Source organism: Petaurus breviceps, unplaced genomic scaffold, assembly GCF_028583685.1.
Source record: "Petaurus breviceps papuanus isolate PSGF00001 unplaced genomic scaffold, PetGlider_PUasm1.0 186, whole genome shotgun sequence".
NCBI classification, from domain to species: domain Eukaryota; kingdom Metazoa; phylum Chordata; class Mammalia; order Diprotodontia; family Petauridae; genus Petaurus; species Petaurus breviceps.
In genome coordinates this window covers 22,496,082-22,508,991 of record NW_027185798.1, presented here as the reverse complement: position 1 = coordinate 22,508,991, position 12,910 = coordinate 22,496,082, and the positions used below count along the sequence as shown (strand labels likewise).

Below are 12,910 nucleotides of genomic sequence, written 5' to 3'. Positions count from 1 at the left end.
TTTTTAGGTCAGAGAAATGTTATTTCTTAGTATTTTCAATTTTGCTTAAAAAAGGAGGTTCCCCCCCACCAATTTTGCCCAAGGACAGTCTGGCTGTGTCTAACCAACCAGTCTGACAACATCTCTTCTGAGGACAGAGGGCCTTGGGCACAGCCCCCTGGGGTAGAAGTCCACACTTGTCCTGGTGCCAAGGGCTGTCTTGCCCTCTGTTCTCATTTGCTAAAGAAGCAATCAGGAGCTCCGCCTCTTCTCCTGCTGGGTCTTGGAGGGTGGGTTAGGGGGCTTCAGTGAAGGGTTTGCTGGTATTCAGGCCGAGGGTCAAAGATTTCCAGCACCCTGTGAGAAGAGAAGGAAGTGAGCCACCCTCTGGGAGAAGTTACATAATGCTGGGGCTGCCCTGTCTGAGGTCCACCCCTGTGGACAAAGGAGAACAGTGTCAGGGCAGAGAAGGAAGCTAAGGAAGCCAGTCTGCTCAAAATCAAGAAGGTTAGCAAAAATAGAGTCTCAGGGCTCTGATCCCCTGGCATCCTACCTGCGCATTATGTCCATCTCTCTACCTGTCAAAAATGGTGAGGCAGAGGGAGGGAGAAAAGAGGGGAAGCAACCAAAACATGAAGAATCGATTTCTTCCCTACTTCAAGAACCCATTATTTCACTGGTGTGGGCAGTCCCTTCACTGAAGCTGATCACAACCCCTCATGACAGGGACATGCTTCACTCATCTGACAACTCAGACAACAGACACATAGTTTGTGGCTGAGTCTATACTGCAAAGCCTTTCCAGCTCAGGAAGATATGCGACCTTGGGCTCTCCTGGCAAGGCTTTCAAGAACCCAGGACCATCTCCACAGCACCATGAGGCATCAGAACAGGCTTAGAAACTCACACAAGGAGAAAACGTCCCACTCTGGATCTATCAGTGGGTGCTGCCCCCCAGGGCAAACAAGTGGACACCGGAGGTGCCCAATCCTAGCTGGCCAAGGAAGACATATCTAGAGACTGTAAGAAATCCTAGATCACAAGATCAACCACTCAGAGTGGGAAGGGACCTGAGAGGCCAACAAGGCAGCTCCTTTTACAGATAAGGAAGCTGAAGCCCAGAGAGGAAGAGTGACTTGCCTGGGGCTGCACAACTAGAAATTATATGAGGTGGGGATTTGAACTCAGGTCTTCCTGACTCAAAGTCCAGTGCTCTGGGGCTGCAGGGAGGTCAGAGAGACGCTGGTTTGGTGAGGCAGGGCCAAGCAGGTTTCCTGTTCCAGCTGAGGAAGATGGAGCTGGACAGTAAAAAAAGAGCCAAAGGACACCTCTCTTCACACCAGTCAAATCCATAGAATGGGTATACTACTGGGGAAAACTGCTTTACCCAATCAGAATGGCCGGGATGAGAAGAATAAAAGCTCCCAGGAGGAAAGGGAAGCCCTTCATGAAGTTCAGGGTGGCTGGATAGAGGGAGTTGAAGATTCCTGTTGCTGACAGCATGGAGAGCCCACTCACACAGGCAATGGATGAGAAGAGAGCACCTGGGGTGAGGAGGAAGGACAAGAATCAGAGAATTACAGCATCCAAGAGCACCGGAGGGGACGCTGAAGGTGGGCGTTCTCTCTGTGGCATTCCTGACAGGCGGTCCAACAGCTTCTATCTGAATTCTTCCAGCAGCAGGGAGCACACTCCTACTGGGGGCTCTGCTCCTGGGTCCTTTCTTAGCTGAGCTAAAATCTGCCCCTTGTGAATGTGCATCCACTGGCCCAAGTCTGCTCTTTAAAGCAGCCCCACATCTCTACGTGACAGGCATTCCAAGACCTGAGGACAGTGACCGCCAATTGAGAATATCACTCCCCACCCCCTAGCCCCAGAAACCAATGGAAAGGCCTGGGAGGAGACTGATCCTCTCTCCTCCACAGCATTGAATGGTCAGCCTGGGAAGTGTCCCTCGAAGCCACTTCTTTAGACCGGGATCTTCTTTAGAGATGGGTCAGTCACATGTGACCCAACACACCAGGACAGAACATCTCTGCATGGCCCTCCCATGGGAAAACACACTAGCAGCTCAATTTAATTGTAACAATAAGCTAGAAATAACCCGTGTCTATCCAATGATAAGGGAACGGATGAGTATCAATCCTGAAGCATTACTGGAAAGACATAGATGTACATATATTTGAATATTTTTTACCCAATGACATGTAAAAAGAATTTTTAACATTTGTTTTTAAAAATTTTGAGTTCCAATTTATCTCCTTCCATTCCCTGAGAGAGTAAGCAATTCAGAGATATGTACATATATATATGCATATATATTTTTTTGCTTTTTTTAAGAGGGCAATTGGTGTTAAGTGACTTGCCCAAGGTCACACAGCTAGTTTTTGTGTAAAGTGTCTGAGGCTGGATTTGAACTCAGGTCCTCTTGACTCCAGGGCCAGTGCTCTATTCACTGTACCACCTAGCAGCCCCTATATATATATATATTTTTTTAAATGATAAATATGAAGACAAGGAAATATGGAAAGTTCTACCCAAGGTATCCCAAAAATCTTAGTTCAGTTTGTAGCTATTAAAACCTAAGAGAAGCCCAGGACTAAGTGACAGAAAGAGAGGTGAGCGAAATTTAAACCACACGAGCGCATACACACACCATGCACATATGCACACACACACACACACCACAACTATACAAAAAAAGACTTGGAAGGAGACACAAAACACATGTGTATTTCTGTTTGTTTGATGTCTACTAATTTGTTTGCTCCCTCCTTATTATCTTCTAAGATTTTATGCAAGCATTTATTCCTTATTTTTATACTTATTTGGTTGTCTTTGAGAATAGTGGTTAAGCTTATAAGAAAGCTTTTTTTTAATTAAAAAAAAGTAAGAAGGAAAACTTGGGCAGTTAAGTGGGGCAGTGGATCATGTGCCAAACCTAGAGTCAAAAAGATCTGAGTGCAAATCTGGCTTCAGATACACCGTGTGACCCTGGGCAAGTCACTTAACTAACCCTCTTTGCCTCAGTTTTCTCTATTTATAAAATGAGCTGGAGAAACCACTCCGGTATCTCAGCCAAGAAAATCCCAAATGGGGTGGACCAAAATGGTTGAATAACAACAGCTCTAGGTTCTTATTTCCTGTTGCTGTGAGAAGGAATATACAGGCCCCCAGCCCAGCACATGGGACAACATGGGGCCTACAAGAACCAGGATGAGCCCAGATTCCTTACCCTGTTCTGTCTTGTTCACCAGCTTGGAGAGCTTGGCTCGGAGCACCGGTGTAATCACCAAGGAGAAAGAGAGGATCCCATACCCTGTGGGGAGATGAACAGCAAACTCGTTAGCCAGGGGGGCCTCAGGGAATGGTGGCCTGGCTCCCAGATATCCAACGTGAGGACTGGGGGAGGTGAGCCAGCTTGGAAGCCAGTCCTGGGTTCAGGTCCTGCCTCTGACCCGTTCTGGCTGGGTGGGCACCTCTCTGTACTCTGGGCAGCTCCTGAAGACTCTAAGCTGCCAATAAGATGCCTCTCCCTGTGTTGGTAGAAGGGGTTTCCTCACTCAGAAATTACCTTGAGCAACAAAATCCCTAACCTAAATCTCCTCCTCCTCCTACCTGGGAGCTTTCTTGTCACTCCAAGTCTCCACTACAGGACCCACATGCTGTTCAATAAAACTGCATGAGTCCTCTTAGGGAGGGGCAGGATTCTGGGAAGAAGCAGTAGGCCCTGCCAGGCTCCTCCAGGGACTCAGTAGTGAGCCCCCCAGCCTGCCCTGGGCCACTGGAGCGCCCATGTGGGCTCACCTGTAAACATCAGTGCTGTGGTTTTCGCCAGAGAAAACAGCACCATTCCCACAATGTTGAAGGCAAGGCTGATCTCAGCCACCCAGCTGTCCTTCAGGCACAGCTGCAAGGACCACAGCTGCAGCAAGCCGACGAGGTAGGAGAGATGCCGGGCAGCCGAGCCATAGCCAATGAGATCAGAGCCCCAGCACAGGGGCCAGCTCAGCTCATACAGGACAGCGATGTCCCAGGTTCCGTAGTGAATGGTGAGCACCAGGAAGAGGGCCAGCAGGTAGAGAGCCAAATGTTTCCTGGATTTCCCTGGGGAAGGGGCTGCAAAGAGCCGGAATATCAGCCGGTAATGCTGAAGAGTGAAGAGGGAAGCCTTCTGTGGGTTAGGCACTGACTCACGGAACACAAACGCCGAGTAGAGCGTGGTGGTGATCATCATGGCCAGCGCCAGCCAGAAGGGGTTGGTGTAGCCCTGGGCCCTGATCCAGTGGCCCCCTGCGATGCTGGCCAATATGCCCGAAATCCCCAGACAGGCCTCCAGCAGAGCCATGCGTAAGGTGCGGGAGCTAGGGGTGCTGACGTCGGCCACGGAGGCAAAGCTGGCGCCCAGCAGGGCGTTGTAGTCCCCTAGGAAGGCACAGAGCAGGCGGCCCAGCACCAGGAAGCCGACATGGAGCTCCAGGTGCACGACAAGAATGTAGACAATGACCTGAAGGACTAGGCCAAAGGAGGTCAGCACCAGCAGCGGCCGCCGCCCAACCTTGTCGCCCCACGGGCCCAGGAGGGTGGCCGAGAAGAGCCCCACGAAGAAGCCGCTCAGATCAATGTAGAGACTCCAGTGGGAGGTCAGGGTCTCCACTTCCTGCACAGACACAGGTTCCCTCAGTCCAGTAACCACATCCCTCCCAGCCCCAAACACACATACACTGGACTCTGAGGTCACCAAGCTCTGCAGGTGGAAGGCTCCCCGACAAGAAGGGCACAGGCAGGGAGAGAATTGTCAGCCAGAGGGTGGCAAGAGGCTTCATCCATCACCCAGACCACTCCCCCTACTTTACAGAGGAAGAAAGTGAGTACCGATTAAGAAAAGTGACTTACCTTAGGTTACACAGGCAGGAAAGAGGAGAGCTCAAGAGTGGGGAATGGGCAAGGTATTTTTCCCTTCAAATCCTTCCCTACATCCCTTTTAGCTATTCCCTATCTCCCTAATTTATATGACAGACCCCCCCTTTAAACTTCAACTCCAAGGTTTCTCCCACCATGGTTCTGCCTCTTAGACCTCTTTCTTCCTAGGCTCCACCAGGGCCATATGCCTCAATAATTCTCTATTAGTACAAGTCCCAAGTCTGACCCTCTGTGGACACCCACCCCCACCCCCCATCCCTCAAGGCTAGGACCCTCAAGAGTTATTCTAATGGCCATTTCCCTCTATCAGTTCCCTCAGCCCAGGCTCCACTCCTGACCACACCCCACAAAAGTAAAGATAAACAGAAGTTCATCTAGAAGAAAAAAATTCAGGGATTATAGTGGACCACAATCTAAATACAAGTGGACAGTGTGATGTGGCAGCTTAAAAAGGAATCTGATCTCGGGTTCCATTAAGATGCTAAGTTTCCTGACCTAAGAACTGAAATGCACCTTTGAGGTCATTAAGTCCAGCCCTGGTCATTTTACAGATAAGGTAAACAAGGACCAGAGGTAAAGTCCCAAGGTCTAGGTCACCCAGGTAGGAACTGTGACAGGGGAGATTCAGACCCAGGTCCTCTGACTCCATCCCTGAGCTCTCTCCACTGTCCATTTCACTGGGAGAGCTCCCAGGAATAAGGAGGTGGCAGTCCCTCTGATGCGAGCCCTGGTCAGACCAGATGTGGAGTGAGGCACTCAGTTCCAAGGGCTACAGCTACAAAAGGATCCTGACAAACCAGAGGCGCAACCGGCATGGAGAAGGGTCTGGAGTCTACTTGGCATGGAGAATGGTTAACAGAACAAGGAGGGGTGTTTAATCTGCAGAAGAGAAAGCTCAAGGGGAGAGGAAGGATGTCTTCAAGTACTCAAAAGGATTATTATGTGAAAGAAGGACTAGGCTTGCTCTCTTTGTCCTTAGAGGGCAGAACCAGGTGATGATGGGAACAAGGTGCACAGGATGGCAGCTAGGTACCCCAGTGGATAGAGAAACATGGCTGAAGCCAAGAAGACCTGAGTTCAAATTCAGCCTCAGACGTTTACTAGATGTTTGACCCTGGGCAATTCACTTAACCTCTGTTTGCCTCAGTTTCCTCAACTGTAAAATGTGGATGATAATAGTACCTGCCTCCAGGGTTACTGAAGGATCAAGGCACTATATAAATGCTCATTATCATATATTATTCAGTATAATAGAAGTCAAGAGGACCATTTGTTGGGCTGCGATCCTGAGAAGAAACTTGTTCAGAAACCCAGGTAGAGATTCTAGGCCAAGGACACCTCTTGGAACTATGGGACCTCATTTTGCAAATAATGAAGAGAAAACAGGTTCAGACAGATAAGGTCACTTGCCCATGGTCAAATAACTAGTGAATGTAAGAGGCAGGATTAGAATCCAGGTCTCCTAACTCCAATACCGCCACTTACTACAATAGAAAGCAATCTGGGTCGGGCATCAGAGGATAGGAGTTCAAAGAATGGCTGAGCCATTTACTTATTACCTGACCGAAGGTAAGTCACCTTACCTCTCTCTCTGGGCCTCAATTTCCCTAACTGTAAAACGGAGACGGTTGGACTAGATGACCTTAAGGTACCTTCCAGTTCTGAATGAGATCTAGGACTTTCCTTTTCTAGTCCCATCCAGCAACATGGCACTCAGTGTTTCTCCAAACCCCTGACCCTTCCCCCTAATCCAACTAATCATTCTCTCTCCTCAGACTCAGTCCCTAATTATACCCTGCAAAATTCAGTTCAAGACTCCTTGGGCCGAGGTCTCCTAGCCCAAGCTCCGCCCCTCCTAGGACCTTCTCCAGGCCCCGCCCCCTTTAGACCACTCTGCCACAGTCTACCCCTAGGCCCCCTCTTCAGATCAAATGCCCTCCTACCTTGGAGTAAGAAGACTAGGCGAATGGAGGTGATGTTGGTTCTTCTTACAACGCAGCCCCTACACTTCCATCCAGTGACCTCCATATTTTTGCAAGCACAAGAGACTCCTCTTGGCTCTGGGCATTTTCACTGGCTGTTTCCCATGTCTGGAGAGTTCTCCCTCCTCATCCCGGCCTCCTGGCTTCCCTCAAGTCCCAACCAAAGTCTCGTCTTCTATAGTAAGCTTTCTCAGTCCTTCTTAATTCTACTGCCTGACCTTCCTCTGTTATTTCTATTGGCTTGTTCGTTCATAGTAATTTGTACATTGTCTTCCCTATTAGACTATGCGCTCCTTGAGAGAAGGGACAGTCTTTTGCATTATTCTCATCCCCAGCTCTTAGCACATTGCAGGCCCTTGATAAAGGCTCATTAATTGACTGACTCCTAGATCAGGCCCCTTCCCTTGGTCCTTCAGTCCTGGTCCCACTGCACGATCACTTACTTTCTCTGCTCAGGCCCCGCCCCATCTCTGCCCAGGCCCCGCCCCCACACCTCCCTGCTCCCCACTTCCAAGGCTGCGGCATCCTGCCGGTACCTGCTGTTTGGGGTCCGCGGTGTCGTTGCAGCCGCCCTGCCGGCTAGTGCCATTGTAGCCCACGTCTGTGCCCAGGCGGTGCCACAGGTACTGGGTAGTGAGTGGTCCCTGCAGGGCCAGTGAGAAGTTGGCTAAGAAGGGGACCAACTCCACCGGGCCCCAGCCCCGCCAGACTCGGGCCCAGCTCCCCGCGGGCTCTTTGGGGGCCTCGGCCGCGCGCTCCCCGGGGCTCGGTGCGTCCATGGTGCTCGCGCGCCCTCGCTCCTGCTCCCGGACCGCGGAGACTTCGGTGCGCGCGCTCTGCGGCCCGGGACCGGAGTGAGCCGCGTGTCCTGCTGCGCTCCGTCCCCTCCCCTCCCCGACGCTTAAAGCCCGGGGCCCGGGCGGTTGTGCGCATGTCTCCGGGGGCGGGGCCCTCCAGACCCCAGTCCCCATTGCACCGCTGGCTATTTGGAGGCGAGGTTTTAAAAAAACAAACAAACCCGGACCATTAGCCCCATTTCTCTAAGAAGCCGATACCCACGCAAGGTCAGTGGTCTGCATGCCCCTTAGTGCAGAATAATGAAAAGGGTCCCCAGAAGACCCAGGACGCCGAGGGGTCCTCTGATTCTGCCCCGTAGTGCCTGTTGTGACCTTATGGGCCTCAGTTACCTTATCTGCACAAGGAAGGAAGACCTTCCAGCTGTGGATCTGACTCCCCAGGTCATTTGTTCATTTTTTATAAAATTCCGAACTTAAAAATCCCAAATAAAATTAGCATTTGTGCAACAGAAGGTGAAAGATGTGCGTGGAATTGCAGATAGCTTTTTCTAAAGTGTATCATAATCCCAATGAGTGACTTTCAAAGTCGCCAGTGGTTCCTTCTAGCCCATCTTATATTCTCTTCTCATTCTTTAAACCCACCACTTCCAACCTCCCCCATAGGATTTTGACCTTAAAAATACATCAGTTAAGACAAGGAAGAAGGACTCTGCAATGAAAAAAAAAACAAACGGATTGGAACCTAAGGCTTTGGGTTCGAGTATTGCCTTATTCAATTGCCTTATTCAAGCACTGGCTTATTACCTGTGTGACCCAAGCAGGGTAAGACCCTAAACCTCTCTGGGCCTAAGTTCCCTCATCTGTAAAAGAAAGGAGTTGGACCGGATAACTTCTGAGGTACCTTCCAGCTCTAGAACTATGATCTTATAACCACTAAGGTATCTGGGGACATAGAAATGTCAAAGCTACAGGAACTGGGGAATTCTGGGTAAGGTCTATCAGCCTACTACCGTGTTTCCCCATAATAAGACCTATCCCGAAAATAAGCCCTCCCCTTACTGTGTAAGATTCCTCTAAAATAAGCCCTCCCCCGAAAATAAGCCCTATTGAGATTGCTACTGTAGTGAAGGTGATCCCCTGCGCTACACACTACATTACAGTACCCTCTGTATGCACCGTCCCCTCCCTCCCCCCGTGAAATGCACACCGCGCTCGGAGCTGCAGCAGTGAGTGTGTCATCCTGTTCTTCCCCAGTGATTTGCTTGCTGGCGCCATTGAGAGCAGTGCCGGGGAGGAGAGCTGAGGCAGGACAACATAAGCCCTTCCCTGAAAATAAGCCCTCTGGTGTTTTTCCTTCCAAAAAAATTAATAAGACAGTATCTTATTATCGGGGAAACACGGGTAGGAGACCCTAAGTCAAGAGGTTGATGTTATTGTTCAGTCATGTCCTACCCCGTGACCCCATTTGGAGGTTTTCTTGGCAAAGACACCGGAGTGGTTGGCCATTTCCTTCTCCAGCTCATTTTACAGAGGAGGAAACTGAGGCAAACAGGGTGAAGTGACTTGACCAGGGCCACACAGCTAGTAAGTTTCTGAAACCAGATTTGAACTCAGGAAGATGAACTTCATACATTGCACCCCACTAGCTACCCATAGTTCAAATCTCCCTTCAGACAGCTATGTCACTCTGGATGTCAGCCTCCTTCTTTATTACTTTCCTCCTTTCTAAAATGGGGATAATTATATTAGGGTTGTTGTAAGGACCAAAGGAGATGTGTGTGTATACATATATGTGTGTGTGTATTTAATGTATGTATAAAAAGCTTTCTAAGAGACAACATTGAAGTATTAGAAAGGGTACATAAATGTGTCAGGAGACCTGGGGTCTTCCTGGTTCCACCACAGACTGTGTAACCCTGAACAACTTGTTTCTCCCATCTAAGCCACTGTTCCCTCTACCCTAAAATGAGAAGGCCAAATTGGATGACCTAAGTGCCTTTAATTGATTAACATTATCTTACAGGACGACAGTAAACAAGGTAGAATGATAACATGACTATAGGAGAATTTGAGCTTCCGTCATCATCTAGTCTTATCATAATAATTATGTTTATATAGCATACTCAAAGCTTCCAAAGCACTCTCCTCCCAACAGTACTATGAGATAGGTAGTTCACTGAGGCAGCCTGATATGAATCATGCAAAGAACCCTGGATTAGGAAGGAAGAGATGGGGTTCTAGGAATGGCTTTGCTAGTGAATATCTAGACGACCTTGGATGCATCCCTTCAATGCAGTTCAACAAATATTAAGCACCTACTCTTCAAGAAACCACTAGGCAGGCCTGGTAATACATGATTATAAAAGAGTATTATTGTACCATAAGAAATAATGAATATGAAGGATACAGAGAAACATGAGAAAATTTGCATCAACTGATACAAAGTAAAACCAGCTGAACCAAGAAAAAATAGACTTGATGACTGCCATAATGTAAATGGAAAGAATAACAATGAGAAAAAAATCTAACTGAATCCAGTGAAATTATAATGACCAGCCCCAGAGAAGAGAGATGAGAAAACAGCCTCTTTGCAGAGACATCTCTAGCTGGATGTCTTGTAGACATCTTCAATGCAACATGTCCAAAACTGAATCCATTTTCTTTCTCCCTAAACCCTCCCTTCTTTCTAACTTCTCTGTCACTGCAAGCAAGGTGCTACCATGCTTCCTGTCACATAGGCTCCAAACCTAGGTGTCATGCTTAATTCTTCACCATCTGTTGTCAGTTCCTGTCTTTTTCACCTCCACAATACCTCTCCAATAAATCAACAATAAATATTTCAGTCAATAAACATTTATTAAGCACCTACTAGGTTCCGTACTAGGCACTATGTCCCTCTCTCTTCTTTGACACAGCCTCCATCCTGGTGCAGACCTTCACTTCCTCATACCTGGACTGTTACATTAGCCTGCTGGTTGGGCTCTCCCCCCTCCAGTCCATCCTCCATTTGGCTGCCAAAGTGATCTTCCAGTCCAGGTCTGACCATGCCTCCCATCCCCAACTCAATCAATTCCTGTTGCTGTTGTTGTTCAGTTTTGATCCTATCCAACTCTCTGTGACCCAATTTGGGGTTTCCTTGGCAAAGATACTGGAGTAGATTACCATTTCCTTCTCCAGCTCATTTTACAGAGGAGGAAACTGAGGCAAACAGGATGAAGTGTGTTGCTCAGGGTCATACAGCTAAGTGTCTGAGGCTGTTGAGGTTTAGGGGTGCTCGAGACCCCAAAATACCACTGGGTCCTGATGAATGAATTCAACTCAAGCCTTCTCTCAAAGAAAAACGAAGTTTATTAAAGTTTTCCATAATGAGTAGACTCTTAAGGAGCCTGAGTATTTGTGACACTCGTAATGACAAGCAGGCCAGAACAATCTGACACAGACTGAGTCTGAGTACCTTCATGGAGGCACAGAAAGACTGTGGGAGGGATTTAGGGGGGATCTAGAGGAGGAGTCTAAGGAGGATCTTGAAGGGACTGAGGGCAGACTCCAAGAGTGGGATTAAGGCTGGGAAATAGTTGCAGGCTACCTGGAGGTGACAGACAATGGAGGGCTAGGCCAGTTTAAGGGGAGCAGAGATTTGGGCCTCGGATAATGAATGCCTCATCCAGTGGGAAGATTCAAGGAGAGTTTAAGGGGCTTCCCAGAGCCCGCACCCCATCAAGGCTAGATATGAGTCTTCCTAACTCTATCCACTCTACCACCTAGATGCCCCATCAATTCCAGGGACTCCCAATCACCTCCACTATATCATATCTTATATAAGATCCTCTGTCCAGCTTTTAAAGCTCTTTACCATATGCCCCTTTCCCGCCTTCCCAGGCTTCTTATATTTTCCTTCCTACCACAGACACTACAATCCACCAATTCGGATCTTCTTGCTCATCTTCCCACAAGACTTTCTATCTCCAGACTCTGTTTGCCTTTCCACGGGCTGCCCCTCCCCTGTGCCTGGAATTTTCTCCCTTCTTTCTGTCTCCTGACTTTCATCAAGTCTCAGCTCAGTGCTAGTGCCTTCCCTCTGTGTGAGATGAAAAACCCCATTCAAAATTTAATCAAGAACATGGAGATTTCTCAGGATAAAAACAGGAAATTTTATTCTCTTCGCCCTCCCCACCCAGAAGAGGGCGGTCCTGTCGTAATTGATCAGGGAGAGGAGGCATGCAATATGGGGCCAACAGAGTTTTTAAACCCTAATACAGCAGGGCCATATTTCCCCCATTGTCCCTCACTCCCATTGGTTGGGGGGGGGGGGGCGGGGCGGTGAGCTCAGCTGTCAGCCCACAGAGGCAGGAAAGTAGACAAAGTACTGAAGCTAGGTGGGGGTCAAAAGGGCTTGCTGCTGATTGATGGCAGAAATGAAGGGGGCAGGGGAAGTCAACAATCAAAACTGACACCAAATTCTAAGATTCTTTCTGAGAAGCTTTCATTCCCCAGACACCTCTGCGGTCATTTCTCTTTTATTCTGTATACATCTTGTAAGTACATAGATGTTTGCACATAGCCTCCTTCCTTAGAATGTTAGCTCACTGAGGGCAGCGACTGTGTTTGCCTTTCTTTGTACCTTAAGCTCATAGTAGGTACTTAATAAATGCATTTTGCTATGTTGATTGGGAGCCACCAAATCTTAAGCAGGGCTGTGATGTGCTCTAGGAATATCTCTTGGTAGCTGGGTGGAAGATGGCTTAGAAAGGAGAGACACTAGATTACAGAAAATCAAATCAGGCAGACAAGAGGTGACAAAGGCCCGAGTCAAGGTCATTGTGTGAGTGGTAAGAGGGGAAAGAAAGGAAAACCATTGCAGAAATGGCATCCCCAAAACTTCATAGCTGATTGACTCCGAGGCTGCAAATGTGAATGACTGGGATAATGGTGGTACCTTTGACAGAAATTAGGAGAAAGGGTGGGTTCAGGAGGGCAGACGATGAGTTCAGTTGGGATGGTTACAGTTTAAGTGCTTATGGAGCAATGAGAAGGAAATTTCTAGTAGGCAGCTGGAGTCCAGTCCAGTTGTTAAGGTTTAGGGGTGCTGGGACCCCGAAATAGGGACATGCTGGATCCTGCCAAAGAAAAACAAAATTTATTAAAGATCTGCCATATTAGGTAGACTCTTAAGGAATCTGAGCATTTGTGTCACTAATGCCAGAGGGTCAGATTGAATCTGAACCCCAG

General features: G+C 48.4%; 1 protein-coding gene across 2 annotated transcripts; it reads right to left on the bottom strand.

Annotated features, from left to right (window-relative positions):
* On the bottom strand, positions 1 to 7,794 carry SLC46A1 (solute carrier family 46 member 1). 2 transcript variants are annotated; one of them, XM_069089827.1, is made up of 5 exons: positions 7,421 to 7,794; positions 3,787 to 4,639; positions 3,215 to 3,298; positions 1,367 to 1,523; positions 1 to 336 (listed from the first exon to the last, which is right to left on the bottom strand). In XM_069089827.1, the coding sequence occupies exons 1-5, from the start codon at positions 7,661 to 7,663 to the stop codon at positions 285 to 287; spliced, it is 1,389 nt and encodes a 462-aa protein (XP_068945928.1). In that variant the 5' UTR covers positions 7,664 to 7,794; the 3' UTR covers positions 1 to 284. The 2 variants fall into 2 exon arrangements, with proteins under 2 accessions (XP_068945928.1, XP_068945929.1); XM_069089828.1 differs by lacking the exon at positions 1,367 to 1,523.
* Between the last annotated feature and the right edge of the window lie 5,116 nt (positions 7,795 to 12,910).

Coding starts and splice junctions, on each gene's coding strand:
- SLC46A1 (XM_069089827.1), bottom strand. CDS start 7,663: ATGGACGCACCGAGCCCCGGGGAGCGCGCGGCCGAGGCCCCCAAAGAG. Junction 3,299..3,786: donor CACAGCACTGATGTTTACAG/GTGAGCCCACAT, acceptor ATCTCCCCACAG/GGTATGGGATCCTCTCTTTC. Junction 1,524..3,214: donor GGTGAACAAGACAGAACAGG/GTAAGGAATCTG, acceptor TCCTCACCCCAG/GTGCTCTCTTCTCATCCATT.